This window comes from Mastacembelus armatus, chromosome 1 (assembly GCF_900324485.2).
Source record: "Mastacembelus armatus chromosome 1, fMasArm1.2, whole genome shotgun sequence".
NCBI classification, from domain to species: Eukaryota; Metazoa; Chordata; class Actinopteri; order Synbranchiformes; family Mastacembelidae; genus Mastacembelus; species Mastacembelus armatus.
Window position 1 is genome coordinate 1,393,357 of NC_046633.1, and position 19,089 is coordinate 1,412,445.

General features: G+C 41.3%; 1 protein-coding gene across 1 annotated transcript in view; it reads left to right on the forward strand.

Annotated features, from left to right (window-relative positions):
• Positions 1 to 19,089, forward strand: part of LOC113128052 (hemicentin-1-like) — a 52,047-nt gene that overhangs the window by 14,101 nt on the left and 18,857 nt on the right. The window contains exons 5-7 of the mRNA XM_026303094.1: positions 8,920 to 9,276; positions 9,549 to 9,764; positions 10,323 to 10,679. Of these exons, the coding sequence (XP_026158879.1) occupies positions 8,920 to 9,276; positions 9,549 to 9,764; positions 10,323 to 10,679 (930 nt within the window). The remainder of the gene's footprint in view (positions 1 to 8,919; positions 9,277 to 9,548; positions 9,765 to 10,322; positions 10,680 to 19,089) is intronic.

The window sequence follows — 19,089 nt, forward strand, 5'->3', positions numbered from 1 at the left end:
TTTTCCATTCACCCTGTCCTCTCACATATGTTGATCAAGGCCTTTGCACAAAAGGGCTGGATAGAGTGTAACATAAATCAGGTGTATGCTGATCAAATATCAACCACATGTCACATTTGTCCTTTGAAAATGTTTGAACACGTCTGCAAAAGATGTTGGCACAGCTGCAAACATATAGCAGAAGTTAAACAGCTATGGAAGATTTTTCACATTGAAATCTGAGGGTGAAGATTCTTAAAGTCTGGTTATTATATTTGCCTGCATGTTTACAGTGTATTGTAATCCACAGGTGCCATTGGTCTATATGTAGTGTAAAAGTAGGGCATGTTGTTCTAAAGCTCAAATATTCCAGCTGAGGATTTCTGTTCAGTCTCATGGAGACATGAAGTGTGTACTTTGTATAAAGATCTGAGGCCAGTGAGTATTGTGTTGTTGTTCATTTCTAACTAACTGAGCTGGAGAGTAACAGTAAATAATAACAGGCTGCTGGTTCACAGTAGCAGACGGTGAACACTGGTGTGACAGAGTCAGGGACTCCAGGATCAGCTCTCTGGACAGAAGTCACAGTTAAAAGGCTCCATATGTTTTTATATGTTCAAATATGTTTATTTCTGCAGATGCTCCAAAGGTTCCCTCAGTGTTGGAGAGAGTGTTGGAGACAGACATTATGAAGGGCAGTTCACTGACTCTGACCTGTAGCAGTGATGCTCACCCAGCAGCTAAATACACCTGGTACAAGAAGAACCACACACTGCTCAGTAAAGAACCACAGCTTATCTTCAGCTCCATCCAGTCCTCTGACTCTGGAGAGTATTACTGTACAGCTGAGAATGATCTGGGGAAGACAACATCAAAATATGTTTTAATTAGTGTGAAATGTGAGTAAAATCATTAAGGTCATTATTTAAAATGAGCTTCAATCTGTCAGATTTGTTTTATGTTTCAGGTCAACAAAGATTATTCCTGTTTTCTCCACATTCAACATCTGTTGCAGCTGCAGCAGATGTTGAAGAGGCAGTTTTAGTCAATCCTGACTGCTCTGTTCAGAGAGTTTAAACCAATATATTCATCACATGATCTCCTCCAAGTTTTCAAATGCTCCTAAAAATCTGTCTTAATGCATCTTTTCCAGATGGTCCACAGTCAGTGTCAGTGAGTCCCTCTGGTCAGATAGTGGAGGGACGTCCAGTGACTCTGACCTGTAGCAGTGATGCTAACCCAGCAGCTAATTACACCTGGTACAAGGAGAACCAAACACTGCTTCATGGACCAGAAGGGACTTATCAGTTCTCATCCATCCGCTCTGAGGACAGTGGGACATACTACTGCAGGTCTGAGAATCAGTATGGACAGATCAACTCTGAGCCTCTATTGGTGAATGTCCAGTGTAAGTAGAAAACTGCAACTAATCAGTCACAGTTACTGTACCTCCTATGATGGATGGATAGATAGACAGACATGCCTGCTGCATGTACATGTGGGACTGTTATCCCTGCTCTTCCCATCTGTTGCTGCATTGTCCAGTTGGACGTTCAGGCCTAAAAGCAAAAGCTCATGTTGTGTTTCTATACATATTTTCACCAGATGCTCCAAAGCTTCTGTCAGTGTCAGTGAGTCCCTCTGCTGAGATAGTGGAGGGCAGTTCAGTGACTCTGACCTGTAGCAGTGATGCTAACCCAGCAGCTAAATACACCTGGTACAAGGAGAATGAAGAGTCACCAAAAGCTTCAGGACAGATCTTCAACATCACTGACATCAGACCTGAACACAGTGGGAAATATTACTGTGAAGCCCAGAACACAAGAGGACGTCATAACACCACCTTATATCTGAGTTTTCCAGCAGGTGAGTCATGTGGATTCAGTTCCAGCACCAATTTACTTTCTTTCTGACCCGACCTTAACCAAAGCAAAATGATCAAACACACAGAAACCTCCAGAAACAAGTGAAGAGAAAGTAAATACAGGGGTTTTCATACACAAGTAAGAAAGTAATTCTCTACACAGCTGAAGATCTATGGGAGACTTTGAATCAATGCATCGAGCTGTAAATACTCAAACACCCTGTTTCCCTAAGCAGTTGTCATTATTTCCTTGTGGTTTTCCAGCTGTGTGGAAATCAGCAGCTGCTGGAACAATCCCTGCTGTTCTCCTGGTGATCACCCTCCTCACAGTCTTCCTCTGGATCAGGTCAGCACTGGGACTATCTTCACTAATACAGCTGGTCCCTACATGTTTCAGTTAACTCAGTGTTTCTCCTCCTGCCCAGAAGAAATAAGTGCAAACACAGAGAGGAACCTGACAACAACACACAGGTGAGAATTTCTGACCAGTCTCTTGCTTTCTAAGAAAACTTTACTGGAAAGAGCTTTACTGCTGTCTTTAGTGTCTTTACCTCTTATTCTCCTGGTGCCACTGAAATAGAAGTACGATGTGTTTGTGGTGCTGGAAACGTGGGAAAACTGAATTTTCATCCAGCTGTGTTGACTGTCCTGCACTGTGGGGATAGTGTTTCTGCAGAGACACTTGACTTCAGATATTTTCAATTATAATGAAATCCCTTAAACACCTCAGGTCAAATTTTATCCATTTCGATTGAGTTGGCGTGGAGGTGCAGATCTCATGTCAGAAAACTTAACTCCATGACTTGAGAGTTCCTTGGTTCCTGACAAGTTGGGAGGATTAAAGAACATATGTGGGATTGATTTGCCTCAGCTGTTCAGGCTCAGATAAAACTGTCGTGTTATGTTAATCTGATGGTGGCAAAGGGTCCATCAGATCCACTTCCAGGACTCCATATAAACTTATCTGCTGGTGCCCAGGAGTCCAAACCCTGATCTCCAGCCAGTGAATCTCAGTTTGGCTCAGCATAGAAGGTTTAGTTTGACCATAGAGAGGACTGAGTGCTGTGTCTGGACCCCCTCAGTGTCCCACCCCAGTAAAGATGTAACTTTCTGTTTGTCCAGCAGCTGCAGATGGTTCCAGTGTACGACGCCCCATCATCCTCAGCTCAGAGACAAGAAGCGCAGCAGCAGGACGACCTTGACTACTCTACAATCTGCTTCTCCGAGAACCAGACAGATGTTCTCTACTCCAACATCTGTCCCGCACCGCCCCACAGACAAGCAAAGGAAGAGGAGGACGATGAGAAGGACGGTGTTGAATACACTACTGTCAAATTTGGCAGTTGTGCCCAAGGGTGAGCGTCTCCTCTCACATGGACATTTTCATCACTGTACAATAAAAACATACCTGTTGGTTTAGAGTCTGTCAGTGTGAATGTTTTATTTCTCACTTTACAGAACCAGATGTGAAGAACACAGAGAGGACTCATTTTCCCTCTACAGCACAGTCCACAAAAAGTATAAGACCACAACATGAATATGGAATTTGTAGTCTATACTTTTTTAATACACATGTCTCAAACAGGTAAACACACTGAGGTTAGAAATGCTGTTTGATCCTCTGGACAGACATGAGCATGAATGCAGCATCAAAGCAGCAGTCATGGCTCAGAGTTTCTAAAAGGGTTTTGTCAACTAAAATTACAAAACAGTTATATTTTCTCTTGTTCCATTTGGTTGTGTAGATACTTTGGGTTTTTGTCCACCTGCATTTCAAAGACCACAAGGGTTTTGTTGTTTGTGAACTGAACCTTTAGTGCAAGGCGGCTCTCAAAACGTGGAGACACATTGTGAATACTGCATCACACAGAAACCCTTAGAGGCAAGTAATAAAAAATAAAATTCAGTTTTCTAAGTCTGTTATGTTTTTTTCTCTATTGTTTATTCCATAAGAAAAGTCTTTTTGTAATACTCATTTTGGCCACAGGGTAGCACCACTACACCATGTTGTATATAGGCTGAAGGATCTGACTGTCTCACTATAAGCCTTCATGTTTTCTTCCAGGTGAATGTTAATGTCTCTATACTTTGTAAACACAAGTTAATGGAAATGTGTTTTAAGCCACCTGCTGAAACCCTCAGTAAAGTTCTGTAATTACTAACACAACATGTTCACAGCTTCCTTCTGCCTTTGACCTAAAAGATCACAGGTGAGCTGACCTTTGATCTCTGACACCAGTGACACAGTCCTCTCCTCCTCTTTTCTGTTGCTGTGACTTACACTGACAGAAGCATCTGTGCATTCAAAGGATCCTCGGTGGACATTTCTTGCACTTACAACAGTTGTGATAAAGACATTCAGTCTAAATTCTGGTTCAGTCCTGAATGTAATGGTCGTTGGCAGAGTCCCTCACAGCCTGAGTGCGAGATTCAGCCCAGTGTGGACATCTGCACAGTAGATCATTCAGTACTGACACAACAGTTACTAAACATAGGATTGTCAGAGCATGCAGTAGGCTGGTTCAATAACTACATGTCAAACAGATCTCAGTCTGTGCAGGTAGATGGTGTCTGGTCCACATCTTTAACAGTAATGAATGGAGTTCCACAGGGATCAATTCTGGGTCCACTTCTTTTCATTAATTACATAAATAATCTTAATAAATAATCTTAATAATTGTTGTTTGTAGGTGCAGTAGCTCCATTCAAATGTTTTTTTTTCACATCACAGCTGTTCTGGCAGAAAAAGCCAATGAAGTCTGTTCAGAACATTCACTTCTCACTGGAAGCATCAACTTTCAAACCATGTCCAGTGGATAATTGAACACACTGGAATTAATCCCAGTGTCACAGCAAGTTTTGCAGTGTCTCATTCAAAGGAACAGTCAGTAACGCCAACATCATTTCAGTTCCCTCTCACTGCTGCAGAGGGCGACAGTGAGCACAGTGGTTTCATTTCAGCCTCAAACTAATCATTTGTGGGTTTATTGTTCACACAAGAGTTTTATTCACTAACTAAAGAGACTAATATAGAAAGAGACAGCTTTCACTGTCATGTGTGTTCATCTTTATGCTGTACATTTCAATTTGTTGGGGTCGCTCATGGAAGCAGAACAGATGGAGGTTGAATAAATGTGAAGCTTCGTTATTTTAACACCTTTGTTCAACTGAGGCGACTTGTTTCGAAGAGTCTGATGTCATTGCAGTTCATCAAAGATGTTGGTCACCAGTGTGAACTATTGACACTTCCTGAACATGGTCTCCAGCTGTGATGTTTGAAGAATTAAATGTCCAGGGTCTCCTCAATAAAGTGCAAAGAGCTTCAGTCATTAAATGTGAGAATAAAGCAGCCAAAGTAAATGTAGATGTGACTCAACAATCAGTGGTGGATGGGAAATGTTGTTTCATGGTCCTGGTTCAGTGTATCTGATGTTTCACTGCCCTCTGGTGGCTAATCTTCAGAGCTGCAGGTTCAGGCTTCATCCCTCTGAGTGCTGCCCCCACTGTCTGCTTTAAAGGCTCAGTTCACCCAAATGAAACAAACCAAACTGATTTTCTCTCTTCCCCCCAGTGTTATTGAACCATGCAGAGAGTTTTCTCATCCTCTGCAGTGATACTGAGTTAATGCACCAATCACTTTCATCAGCTTTTTTCTTTTCTTCTTTAAATGACAGGTAAAATGATGTTTTTGTTTCAGTGTTGTTACTAACAGAGCACATAACTCATCTCTCTGTGTCTCTATAAAGTCTGGTAACATTTTAAAGTTTTCTGACCAACACAACTTTGTTCTAACTTCAGTCTTTACAGACCTGTGGCTCATTGTGCATATTAATGGTGTGAAGTGGAAGGAAGTCTCATCAGCGTCATTTAACTTCTGCTTTGTAAAGACAGAGGAGAGGCATCTTTAGAGACAACCTGCTTCTCTAATGTGAGTAGGGTCGTTTATGGACATGACTGAAATACGTCCTGTGTACATTTATTTACCTGCTGACATGTTTTATTGTCTCTGAAGTCCCACAGACTGATGACAGGAGCAGCTATGAGTTTAACAGCAGCAGCCAGTGGATTTGTCGTCTTCCTTCTCTCTGTGTCAGGTACTGTAGATCTACATTGACATTGGCTGCATGAAGTGACGGGAATGTGGGGAAATGTGGGATTTGTAAAGTTGCAATGAAGCTGAGTTTGTTGGACTGTATGTGGAAATAAGTGGATGAGAGGTTTGTGAAAGACAAAGCTTTCTGAAACCCTGTACTCATTGGTTAGATGGACATTTGGTGTAAATGTCCAGTTGAAAGTGGAGCAGACTTTTTGCTGCTGACAGACTGAGAGCTGCAGCCTTTTCTATGTTCAATACTGCTCAGTTTGATTAGTAACACATTTATTATACAGCACTTAGTCAAAGCAGCCTGAAGTAGGAAATCAATGAATGAACATGACAGATCAGCACTTTTCTAGGTTTGATGTATGGACTGATGCAGTATGATGCAAACATTTCAAACCCTACAACACTAAACACTCTCTTCTGTTTCTGTTGGGGCTTTTTTGATGACATGTTGATTCATGTTACAGGGCTGATGTCCTCAGATCAGTTTTACGTTTCATTGGAAACTGAATTGCTTTGTACCAGTAACAACAGTTGGAATATTATGGATGAAAAACATGTGATTCTTAGATGAATAGTGACTTTCTCTTGAACATTTCCTCATAAAGGAACAAAACTTGGGAGTTGCAGCAGCTCTGAAGCCTGTTGTTGACCAGTCATTTCTGTCTGTGGCTGCTTTTAACTCAGTCAAGTTGCACTTTGACCATAGAAACTGGTTTCACACCAGAATATGTGTGAATATGTTCTCTCTGCTCATGTTTCTTCATTTGTCTGTGGTTTTCACAGTGAGCTCAGCATCAGTGTGACCCCAGAGTGAACAATGAGGAAACAAAAACAGCTCAGACTCTCTAATGATCTTTTTTCCTGTTGTCCTGGTCAGTAAAGCTGCATTTAAGTTCACAGAGCCACTGCTTTCTTAATTCTTCACTGCACTTGCAGAGTGTGTGATGTCCCCTCAGTGCACATAGAGATTAACTACAGAGCATGTGAACATCTTCCTTTGCATTGACTGGATGTTACTGAGCCAACACTTCCTCTTGTTAGTCCAGAGTGACCCTGCTGCTCTGTCCTGCCTCCTTGTGTCGTCCTTTGGTACCTCAGCCGTTCATTATTCTGTGGATGTTGTTCCTGCCACTTGGGACTCTGTTTACCCTGAAGCTCAGTCAGGTTGGATGAGGACCGTATGTGAACAACCATTTTCAGGTCTCTCCAGAGATGTTGGACAGGGTTCAAGTCAGGGCTCTGGCTGGGCCACTCTGGGACATTCACAGAGTTGTCCCTAAGCCTCTTCCTGTGTTGTCTTGGCTGTGTGCTGAGGGTCGTTGTCATGTTGGAAGGTGAACCTTCAGCCCAGTCTGAGGTCCTGAGAGCTGAAGAACAGGTTTTCATTGAGGATGTCTCTGTACTTTGCTCCATTCAGCTTTGCCTCAACCCCGACCAGTCTCCCAGTCCCTGAATGAAACCCTTCCTACATCTGATCACCTGATAAATGTCTATATTCTACATCAGTTGTGGTTCTATTGAGGCCTGATGATTAACTTCAGATAATGAAGGACTTTGAACCTTGTACAAGTTACTTTTCCCCCAGATCATATTGGTGCTATGATACAATTTGTCTCATTAACTGAAGTTAGTAATTTGATGATGTTTGCTGATGTGCTCTGTGTTACAGTGGTGCAGGCTCAGGATGGCTGGGGAGTGACTTACACTGCTACTGACATCTGTGCCATAAAAGGATCAACAGTGAACATAAGCTGCACCTACACATACCCATCCAAGATAGAAGGACGTGTTACTGTGGTTGAAGAAACATTGTGGTTTGCTAAAGTCAGTGATTATGAACCAGTGGATCTGAGAATAGCCTCAGAGTATTCAGGTCGTGTTCAGTATCAGTGTGAGGATCAAACCTGCACTCTGACAATCAGAGACCTGAGAGAGACAGACTCAGCTCAGTACAAGTTCAGGTTCATCACAAACCAACCAGGAGGAAGCTACACTGGTTCACCTGGAGTCACTTTGACTGTCAAAAGTAACAGCTTCATTTTGTCATGTTTTGGTTCCAGATCTTCAAGATCAAGAAAATATCCTGTAATGATGAAGTTTATGATTCTGTATAAATGTTTGATGATGAAAATCTGAGCTCAGAGCTCCAGTTCATGTCTCCTACTAATGACTCCTGATTCAACCTCCAGTCACTTGATTAAAAAGTGGTTATGCTGTATAGTCGACTGTGTCTCAGTTAAATGATGGTTGTTGGTGTAGGATGTGACTGAACTTTCTCCAGACTGGGTTTGTTCTGGTGTCACTGTGTGGGCTGCTCCTGTCAGCCTTCAGCTCCATTTGCTGAGTGAAGACCATTAGATGTGACTGAAAGCTCAGGGTCATTAGTCAAAGTATCTCTGAATAGATTTTCTTCACCAAGGGACAAAAATGAACATCCATGCACAGATACTGTAAATGTTTTTGGATATTTGCACACGTGTTTGAATAGAAACTATTTTTCTGTTCTGTCGTCACAAATCCAGCTTTGCAGGTGCAGGTCAGTGACTCAAATGAGCTGCGGTGTCACAGCAGTTGCGGTCTACCTGATGGTCCTTCATACATTTGGTACAAGAATGGACAGAAGGTTCATGGGGAACCACCAAATTATTCAGGGAACATTGATGGTGCAGACAGCTACTCCTGTGCTCTGAAAGGACGTGAGGATTCCCCCTCTCCTCCAGTGTGTGAGTTGACTTCAGTCTTCCACCAACATATCACCACCTGGTGGCACATTGAACCAACTGCACTGTCCATGTCTGCATGTTATAAAGTGAATGACCATGTTTACTCTGTTTATAATAATAGTGTGTTGCATTGAACATTACAGGAGCAGTTCTGTTCTCAGTGACTCAACAACAGACAGACTGGTCTGTATTACTGCAGTGGAAGATGTCAGTGGAACAGTTCTGTTTAAAAATGGTTTATCTTTCAGGTGTCAAAGGTCAAAGCTGCAACAGAGTGACTTACACTGACAGAAGCATCTGTGCATTCAAAGGATCATCAGTGGACATTTCTTGTACTTACAACAGTCATGATAAAGACATTCAGTCTAAATTCTGGTTCAGTCCTGAACGTAGTGGTCGTTGGCAGAGTCCCTCACAGCCTGAGGACCTTAGTGAAGACTCCCAGTTTGCAGGTCGTGTTCAGGTCCTTGACCCAGAGACAGGACGCTCCACTCTGAGAATCACTGACCTGAGAGAGACAGATTCAGCCCAGTATCACTTCACATTCAAAACACCAGGCTTTGAATGGAGGAGTAGTTTACCTGGTACAACTCTGACTGTCACAGGTGCTGATCAACACACACTGATGTTATATATGTGAACACAGAACAGTAGTGAATGTGACATGGAGCTGTTATGTACAACTGATAGAGACTTCATGGTTCTGAGCACTCAGTCCTTTAAATGTTTGTCAGAGACTAAGTCACACATGCTCCACAGTTTGTCACTGATGCATTTTAAAAACTAAATATGAACCTTATCAGTTATTTGAACTTGTGTCTGTACCTGTGATCCTTGTGTTTAATACTCAACAAATATGTCTCTTTTATCTTCAAAGATCCAGATCTACAGGTGGTAGTGAAGAGATCTCTTTCAAGGTCATACGTGAAGTGTCGCAGCAGTTGTTTTCTACCTGAGCATGTTTCCTACATCTGGTACAGGAATGGAAAGATGATTCCTATAGAAACATCAGATCATTCAGGAATCTTTCATATTACAGACAGCTACTCCTGTGCTCTGAAAGGACGTGAGGATTTCCCCTCTCCTCCAGTGTGTGAGTTTACTCCACAGTCTTCCACCAACATATCACCACATGGTGGAGCCTATAACTCATTGTCCTGTACTTTACATGTGAGTCAAACTTTACTGAGATAAAATCTTATCACTGATGGGCCATGAGAACTGGAGACTTGCTGCATGTCCTTAACTCTGTTCTTCATGTGCTCAGTCGTCCATCACTGTCTCCTGACTCTCAGGTTTATATGTCAGAACCTCCTGAGTCCACAAAGTCTTTTCCATAGTTTATATTTTTATTACAGAAATGTTGCTTCAGCACATGAACAGTATCAGATGGATGATGATGGTAAAAGACAAATGACTGGTCAGATGTTTATCACATTGTGAGACAGAGAAAATATTAGAAAGTTAGCACAGACATGCTAATACCTGGAGAGTGAGTTTGCTCTAATTTCCTGCTTTGCATTAAAAATACAAGAAGCAGATTGTGTCTTGTACTATTAATAATGTGTTTGATATGAACGCCCTCTTTCCAACACAAACACAAAAAACATATAATAAAGGTGTTCACAGTGATATTGTCTTTATTTCTCAGGTGCCAATGGTCAAAGCTGCAACAGAGTGACTTACACTGACAGAAGCATCTGTGCAGTCAAAGGATCATCAGTGGACATTTCTTGTACTTACAACAGTCATGATAAAGACATTCAGTCTAAATTCTGGTTCAGTCCTGAACGTAGTGGTCGTTGGCAGAATCTCTCACAGCCTGAGGACCTTAGTGAAGACTCCCAGTTTGCAGGTCGTGTTCAGGTCCTTGACCCAGAGACAGGACGCTCCACTCTGAGAATCACTGACCTGAGAGAGACAGATTCAGCCCAGTATCACTTCACATTCAAAACACCAGGCTTTGAATGGAGGAGTAGTTTACCTGGTACAACTCTGACTGTCACAGGTGCTGATCAACACAATCATTCATTGTGAAATTCATCATTTTCACTAACTGATTATTTATACCTGTGTGTTTTTACTGTTAACCAGTGACACTGTTGGTTCCTTGTCACATATCCAGCTGCTCTGCAGGTGCAGGTGACCAGAGTAACAGTCCTCCAGTCTTATACTGAGGCAGAGCTGAAGTGTCTCAGCAGTGACAGTCCAGCTGGTGGTCTCACATACGTTTGGTTTCAAAATGGACAGAAAGTCCCAGATGTTGAATCAGCCTCTTATAAAGGCCGGTTTGGTCCTGGAGACAAAATCTCATGTGCTTTAAAAGAACACAAGGCTTGTCCTTCTCCTCCAGTGTGTGAGTTTCTGTCTCTGTATGTGGAACCAGACTAACATGACAGCAACACTTTTCAGTATGAGTGGATCTGCAGTGAAGCTGCCACTAAACATTTTGTGTTGAGTTTGTATATTTGGTCAGTTATTGCACTAAAGGAATCAGTCCTCATGTTTTCTTATTGATTTGATCTGCTCCAGATGCTCCAAAGCTTCCGTCAGTGTCAGTGAGTCCCTCTGCTGAGATAGTGGAGGGCAGTTCAGTGACTCTGACCTGTAGCAGTGATGCTAACCCAGCAGCTAATTACAACTGGTACAAGAAACATGGAAATCCAAGTCTTCAACCAGCCAGTAAACAGCTTATCTTCAGCTCCATCCAGTCCTCTGACTCTGGAGAGTATTACTGTACAGCTGAGAATGATCTGGGAAGGAGAACATCTGGATCCATCTTTATTCATGTGACATGTGAGTCAAACATAAAACAGCAAATACTAAAATAAAGATGTTTGATCTGTGGCTTCTTTACACTCTGGATAATGTCAACAGCATGTTACTTATAATATACAATAGATTTACAAAACAACCAAGGTGATTAACCTGATTGTAAAGTAATAGAAAAAACAGATTGGGCTTAGTAACAGTAAAAAAGCATCTTGTGTACAAGTATATAATGTAATTGCTTCATCATGCATTGGGTTTTTAATGTAATGTAAGTAGGATGTTTCTGTTTTTGAATTGTTTTGTGAGGTTGAGGACCCAACTGGAACTCATGCTTTTTATTTTGATGACAATAATCTGTTGTTACATGTCTTCCAGACCCCCCAAAGCTTCTGTCAGTGTCAGTGAGTCCCTCTGCTGAGATAGTGGAGGGCAGTTCAGTGACTCTGACCTGTAGCAGTGATGCTAACCCAGCAGCTAAACACACCTGGTACAAGGAGAACCAAACACTGATTCATGGACCAGAAGGGACTTATCAGTTCACCTCCATCCGCTCTGAGGACAGAGGAACATATTACTGCAGGTCTGAGAATCAGCTTGGACAGTCAAACTCTTCAAGTGTGTCCATAGACGTCCAGTGTGAGTATTAGAAATCACTTCAGTTCTGATGATGAAGTTGATAACACAGGTCATTAGTCTTAAATGTTGCTACTGTATATTGTCTACTCTTGCAATATCATATGTGTGTGCAGAGTTTGATTCATTTGTCATGTTGTTTTTCATGTGTGTTGTGTAATATAGATGTTTTCTTTCTCCTCCTCCTTTGGTGTCACTCTTGACTTGTGGTTGCAAAATCTCTACTTTGGCTATTTCTGAAAAACAGACTCTCAGACAAATATTGAAGACTTGTCTCTATTTTCCTCCAGATGGTCCAAAGCTTCTGTCAGTGTCAGTGAGTCCCTCTGCTGAGATAGTGGAGGGCAGTTCAGTGACTCTGACCTGTAGCAGTGATGCTAACCCAGCAGCTAATTACACCTGGTACAAGGAAAATGAAGAGTCACCAAAAGCTTCAGGACAGATCTTCACCATCACTGACATCAGACCTGAACACAGTGGGAAATATTACTGTGAAGCCCAGAACACAAGAGGACGTCATAACACCACCTCACATCTGACTGTAGGTGAGTTAAGCAGACTGACACATTCTCACACACCTGCACCAGAACTCAGCAACAAAGGAAAAACCCCAAACCTTCACTTGAATGAAAATAAGTCTGAGGATTTCCAGACTGTTTTTCTGTATCTATGTTGAGGGAGGAACCTCCATCATGTTGCAAATGGATGACCTGATAAACGGACAGTATCAGCTGACAAGTGATTGATCACTCTGATGTAGATCTCCTGTCTTTTGGGGTCCAGTTCCAGGTCAGTCACTAAGAATCATGAATATCATCTGGTTGACTCTGGTGGTCCTGATGCTGATTCCTCTGCTTGTCTTGATTCTTTGGATGAGGTAAAACCAAAAATCCATCAGTCCCATCACTGCTCTTTTATTTCCTTCTTCAGACGTCCTTTAGTCTTAAAGTCATGAATTCCAGTTTGTTCACTTTCACATTTGTTGTTGTTGGATTCAATCCAGGAAGAAGAAAACTTTGTGTTTCAAAGCTGAACTGAAGGAACCTGTAGAGATGACAGAGGTGACAGGCTCTATTGACAACATGTCCACAACAATATGGTTCAAAGAAATCAGTCTTTAAATGCACTGGGACACATTTTCTTATTGATCTGAGGTCATGAAGTGAATTTCAATTTCCAGTCACATGAGCTGAGTAGGAACCAGTAATGTCTTTGTCCTTTACACAATCTCAGCTCATCATTTTGATTGAAATGTTGTTAAATATGTGTTCAGGTTCATGAATGAGGCTCCATCTTTTCCTCTCTCTCCATCAGTTTGACTCTGAGCCTGTTTATCAGAACATCTCAGCCTTGACGCCCATCGCTGCAGCTCAGACAGACGACTCATAGGAGCAGGAAGACCTGGTGTGAAGTCCAGTCTGGTTAGAGCCTCATGTACGGTCATACAAATAGACTGGTTGTGTAAATACAGATATTTGAGCATTGATTTAGTTAGAGTGCAGAGCTGGGGGGAGTCCTGACCTTTGACAGTGTTACTGGGTGGTCTCAAACCACCGTGGGGGTGAAACAGCCTCAGAGTCTGCAGGCGGGACACTTGAGGGGCTTATTGGCAAAATGTAATCTTTTAAACATTTGATTTTCTTTACATCTACCAAAATAAAGAAATACATCAGTGAAGGTGTTTGTGGAGTCCTTGGTTTTGTGGCTGGTTTTGGACTCATGGGAGGCGCAAAGCTTTTCATAATTGTCCCGTCAGGTGTTTCCTGGATGTTTGGAAGGTTGGTATTTCCAGGCTGTGCAACAGGTTCATTTTTCTGATTGACAGACAAAACAAACTAATATTGAAATGATATACAACAGAGTGGGCCTCAGATAATGGTTATGTATAATATGTGATTCAGATATGGGTTTAAATGTGAGTCCTTTAATTTGTAGAAAACTGATATTTTCTCTGTCAGAGAGAAGATGTTATAAATGTAAATATGACAGGACAACAAATATGTGGAGAAAAGCAAAGGTGCAAACTTACTGTGAACTCAAAATGATGGATTTTCATTGGATGACAGAAAAGCCAAAGATTGTATCAACATCAACAAATATAATACCTTTACATTGGAAATCTGCTATTGTTTTGTCCCTATCGAAGGGTGGTGACCCCACCAACATGAACAACTACAGGCCCATTTCCAAACTTTCTGTTTTGACAAAAGTACTGGAGTCACTGCTAAGCCATCAACTTAAACATTATCTATCTACAAACATTTTGGATAATTCTCAGTCCGGTTTTTTGAAAGGTCAAAGTACAATCACAGCTGCTTTAAAAGTTCTGAATGATCTCAGTGATGCCCTGGACAATAAACAGCATTGTGCAGCTCTGTTTATAGATCTGTCCAAAGCTTTTGACACTGTAGATCATTCAGTACTGACACAACAGTTACTAAACATAGGATTGTCAGAGCATGCAGTAGGCTGGTTTAAATAAATAGAACTCAGTCTGTGCTGGTAAAAAGTGTCCGGTCCACATCTCTAACAGTAATGAATGGAGTTCCATAGGGATCAATTCTGGGTCCACTTCTTTTCATTATTTACATAAACAATGTTTGGGTCATCTGCTTTCTTATCTTCAGGCTTACATTAAAAAGAAAACTACAAATGGCTTCAGTTTTCTATCACAGGATTTCTACTTACTTTCTGTTCCCAGATTTGGGTCAAAATTATGGAAGAAGGCCTTTCATCATGCTGCTCCTTTGGCCTGGAATAAGCCCTAGGATGTTTTCAGACTAAATAGTTTTAAAGAACTGCTCTAAAGCTTTGAAAAATCATATAACATTTGCACTTTTTTCTTCCCCCCAGTGTTATCAAACCATGCAGAGAGTTTTCTCACATTGTGAGTATTTTTAAATGGTGAGTGTCTTACTTTCTTTTTTCCTGCAGTTGACTCCATTCATCAGTGTGTGTCCAAAGCAGCTGGTACCAGTCCAGTGGATGATGTGTGTTACATGTTGATGTTTGGTTCACTCCTCTGCAGTGATACTGAGTCAATGTACCATCCACTTTCATCAGCTTTTTTCTTTTTTCTTCAGTCAGCAAATGTGAGAATAAAGCAGCCAAAGTAAATGTAGATGTGAATCAACAATCAGTGGTGGATGGGAAATGTTGTTTCATGGTCCTGGTTCAGTGTCTCTGATGTTTCACTGCCCTCTGGTGGTGAAGCTTCAGAGCTGCAGGTTCAGGCTTCATCCCTCTGAGTGCTGCCCCCACTGTCTGCTTTAAATTCAATTCAATTTTAATTCAGTTCAATTTACTTGTATAGCACCAAATCACAATAAAATCATCTCAAGGCACTTTATAAAAAAAAAAAAAAACCCAACAAATCCCTTATGAGCAGCACTTGGTGACAGTGGAGAGGAAAAACTCCCATTAATGGAAGAAAAAACCTCCAGCAGAACCGGGCTCAGTTCGGGCGGCCATCCACCTCGACCGGTTCGGGTGAGTGGATAGAGGAGAGAGAAAAGAACAGCAACAATAAACAACAAATAGACACTGCAGGTTGGTGGGACCAGTAACTGCACATCAGCAATATATAGCTCCAAGACTGTACTGGGCTGATGTGAGGGGGGAGGAGAGAGGGGAAGGGACGGGAGGGGAGGGATAGGGGAGCTCAGTGCACCGATGGTCCTTGGGCAGTCTAGGCCTATAGCAGCATTACTAAGGGATGGTTCAGGGTTACCTGAAGCCAGCCCTAACTATACATTTTGTCAACAAGGAAGATTTTAAGTCTAGCCAGAGTGTCTACAGAGTGTCTGCCTCCTGAACCCAGACTGGGAGCTGGTTCCACAGGAGAGAAGCTTGATAGCTAAAGGCTCTGCCTCCTATTCTGCTTTTGGAAACCCTGGGAACCACAAGTAGACCTTCAATCTGAGAGCGAAGTGCTCTATTGGGATAATATGGTACTCTGAGGTCCTTAAGATATGATGGCGCTAGATCAAGAAGGGATTTGTATGTGAGAAGAAGTGTTTTAAATTCTATTCTGTATTTTACAGGGAGCCAATGAAGAGAAACTAATATAGGAGAAAAACAGTATGATCTCTCTTTCTAGTTTCTGTCAGGACTCTGGCTGCAGCATTCTGGATTAACTGGAGGCTTTTTATGGAGATACTGGGACATCCAGATAGTAAAGAGTTACAGTAATCTAGCCTTGAGGTAAGAAATGCATGGACTAGTTTTTCTGCATCATTTTTAGACAGGATGTTCCCACTTTTGGCAATATTGTGCAAGTGAAAGAAGGCAATTCTAGGGATTTGTTTTATGTGTGAGTTAAAAGACATGTATGTCCTGGTCAAAAATAACTCCAAGGTTTTTCACAGCAGTGCTGGAGGCCAGGACTAATGCCATCTAAAAACAATTTCTGAGGCTTTTAGGCCCCAAAACAATAACTTCTGTTTTCTCTGAATTTAAAAGTAGAACATTACTGATCATCCAGGCCTTTATGTCAGTTAGACATGCTTGAAGTCTAGATAACTGGTGTGTGTTATCAGCTTTCATAGATAGATACAGCCGAGTGTCATCTGCATAGCAGTGGTAATTAATAGAGTGCTTCCTAATAACATTGCCTAAAGGAAGCATCTACAAGGTGAACAGAATCGATCCTAGCACAGAACCTTGTGGAACTCCATAACTAACTTTTGTGCGTGTGGGAGGTTCATCGTGGACACGAACAAAGTGGAATCTGTCCGATAAATAGGATTGGAACCATTTTAATGCTTTTCCTCTGATACCAATCACATGCTCTAGTCTCTCTAATAAGATGCTGTGGTCAATCGTGTCAAATGCAGCACTAAGGTCTAGCAGGAAAAGTATAGAAACGAGTCTATTGCCTGAGGCTGAGAAGATCATTGGTGACTTTTAACAGTGCTCTTTGTGTACTATGATGTGCTCTATATCCTGATTGGAAAAACAATTATATTTTCTCTTGTTCCATCTGGTCATGTACATACTTTAACTACAGGCCAATATCAAATCTTCCATTTTTGGGAAAAATTCACAGTTTTATGGTGCAAAACAATCTTTTTAATGCACTTCAGTCTGGATTTCACACACACCACAGCACTGAGACTGCACTTATTAAAATGTTAAATGATTTACATTTGAATAATGATGAATCCAAAACCTCTGTTTTAGTACTACTGGATCTCAGTGCTGCATTTGACACAGTTGATCATGATGAGCTGCTTGATAGACTAGAAACGTGGGTGGGAGTTACTGACACAGTGTTAAATGGGCTAAAATCTTACTTACAAGATAGAGACTATTTTGTCTCACTTGGTAATTACGACTCTGAGCGAACAAAAATTAAATGTGGGGGTTCCTCAAGGGTCTATTCTTGGTCCTCTCTTATTCAATATCTACATGCTGCCCCTTGCTCTGATTATGGAATACCACATTGACTACCATACCTATGCAGATGACACCCAACTTTATATATCAGTATCATCTCGTGGTAATTGTCCTCTAATTTCATGATGTGACTGTATTAATCAAGTCAAAGAATGGATGTGCCAGAATTCTCTCCAGCTCAATGCAGACAAGACAGAAGTGATTGTTTTTGGCCCCAAAACTGAACGGTCAATGGTCATTGCTCACCTTGACTCCATGTCATTAAAAGCTACAAATAAAGCCAGAAACCTTGGTGTAATCATAGACTCAGACCTGAATTTTAACAACCACATAAAATCCATCACTAAATCTTCCTATGACCACCTGAAAAACATTGCAAGAATAAAAGGTTTTCTGTCTAAACAAGATGCAGAAAAACTTGATCATGCATTTATCTTCAGTAGGTTAGATTATTGTAATGGCTTGTTTACAGGTCTTAGCAAAAAGTCAATCAGGCAGCTGCAGCTAATCCAGAATGCTGCTGCCAGAGTCCTTAGAAACACCAGGAAACTGGATCATACCACACCAGTTCTTAGATCACTACACTGGCTTCCCGTTAGTCACAGGATAGATTTTAAAATCTTATTGCTAGTTTATAAAGCACTAAATGGTTGTGGACCAAAATATATTCAAGATGTATTAGTTCCCTATGAGGTTTCCAGACACCTCAGGTCATCTGGGACAGGTCTATTGTGTGTTCCCAGAACCAGAACCAAACAAAGTGAAGCAGCATTCAGTTACTATGCTCCTCACTTGTGGAAAAAACTTCCTGAACACGTGAGGTCTGCTCAAACTGTCAGCTCATTCAAATCGGAACTGAAAACACTGTTGTTTACTGCTGCCTTCAAATAATTGTTCATCCTTGTTTTCTTAATGTGGTTTGACATCTTATTTTAATTTACTTTATTTTATTTAAATTTATTTTATTTTAAATATCTTTGTTTTTAAATGCTCTTTTCAATGCTTTTAATGTAATTATATGCCTTGTAAAGCACTTTGAATTGCGTAGTGTATGAATGGTGCTATACAAATAAATTTGCCTTGCCTTGCCTTGCCTAATTACGTGCGCACACAGAGAAAAGTCTACAAAATTCTCTGTCTCTTCTGTGCAGAATTCAGGTTTATATAGCTTGACAAGAAAGGGTGGACTCATATTCGAAAAGACCCCACATGTTTGTTCAGGTGTCCTCTATCGTTTTATCAGCAAACAAATTGTTGGCAGTTATGGCCTTTAAAACACAGGCCATTAAAACACTAAATCCCTAAAAAATAAAAATATGCATTCTTTAGCCCAACACGACCACCTGTTCCATGCTCTGTAAACCCCCCACAGCAGTAGGCTGGTTCAATAACTACCTGACAAACAGAACTCAGTCTGTGCAGATAAATAGTGTCCGGTCCACATCTCTAACAGTAATGAATGGAGTTCCCCAGGGATCAATTCTGGGTCCACTTCTTTTTGTTATTTACATAAATAATCATTTGTTGTTTGTAGGTGCAGTAGTTCCAATCAAATGTTCTTTGTCACATCACAGCTGTTCTGGCAGCAAAAGCCAATGAAGTCTGTTCAGAACATT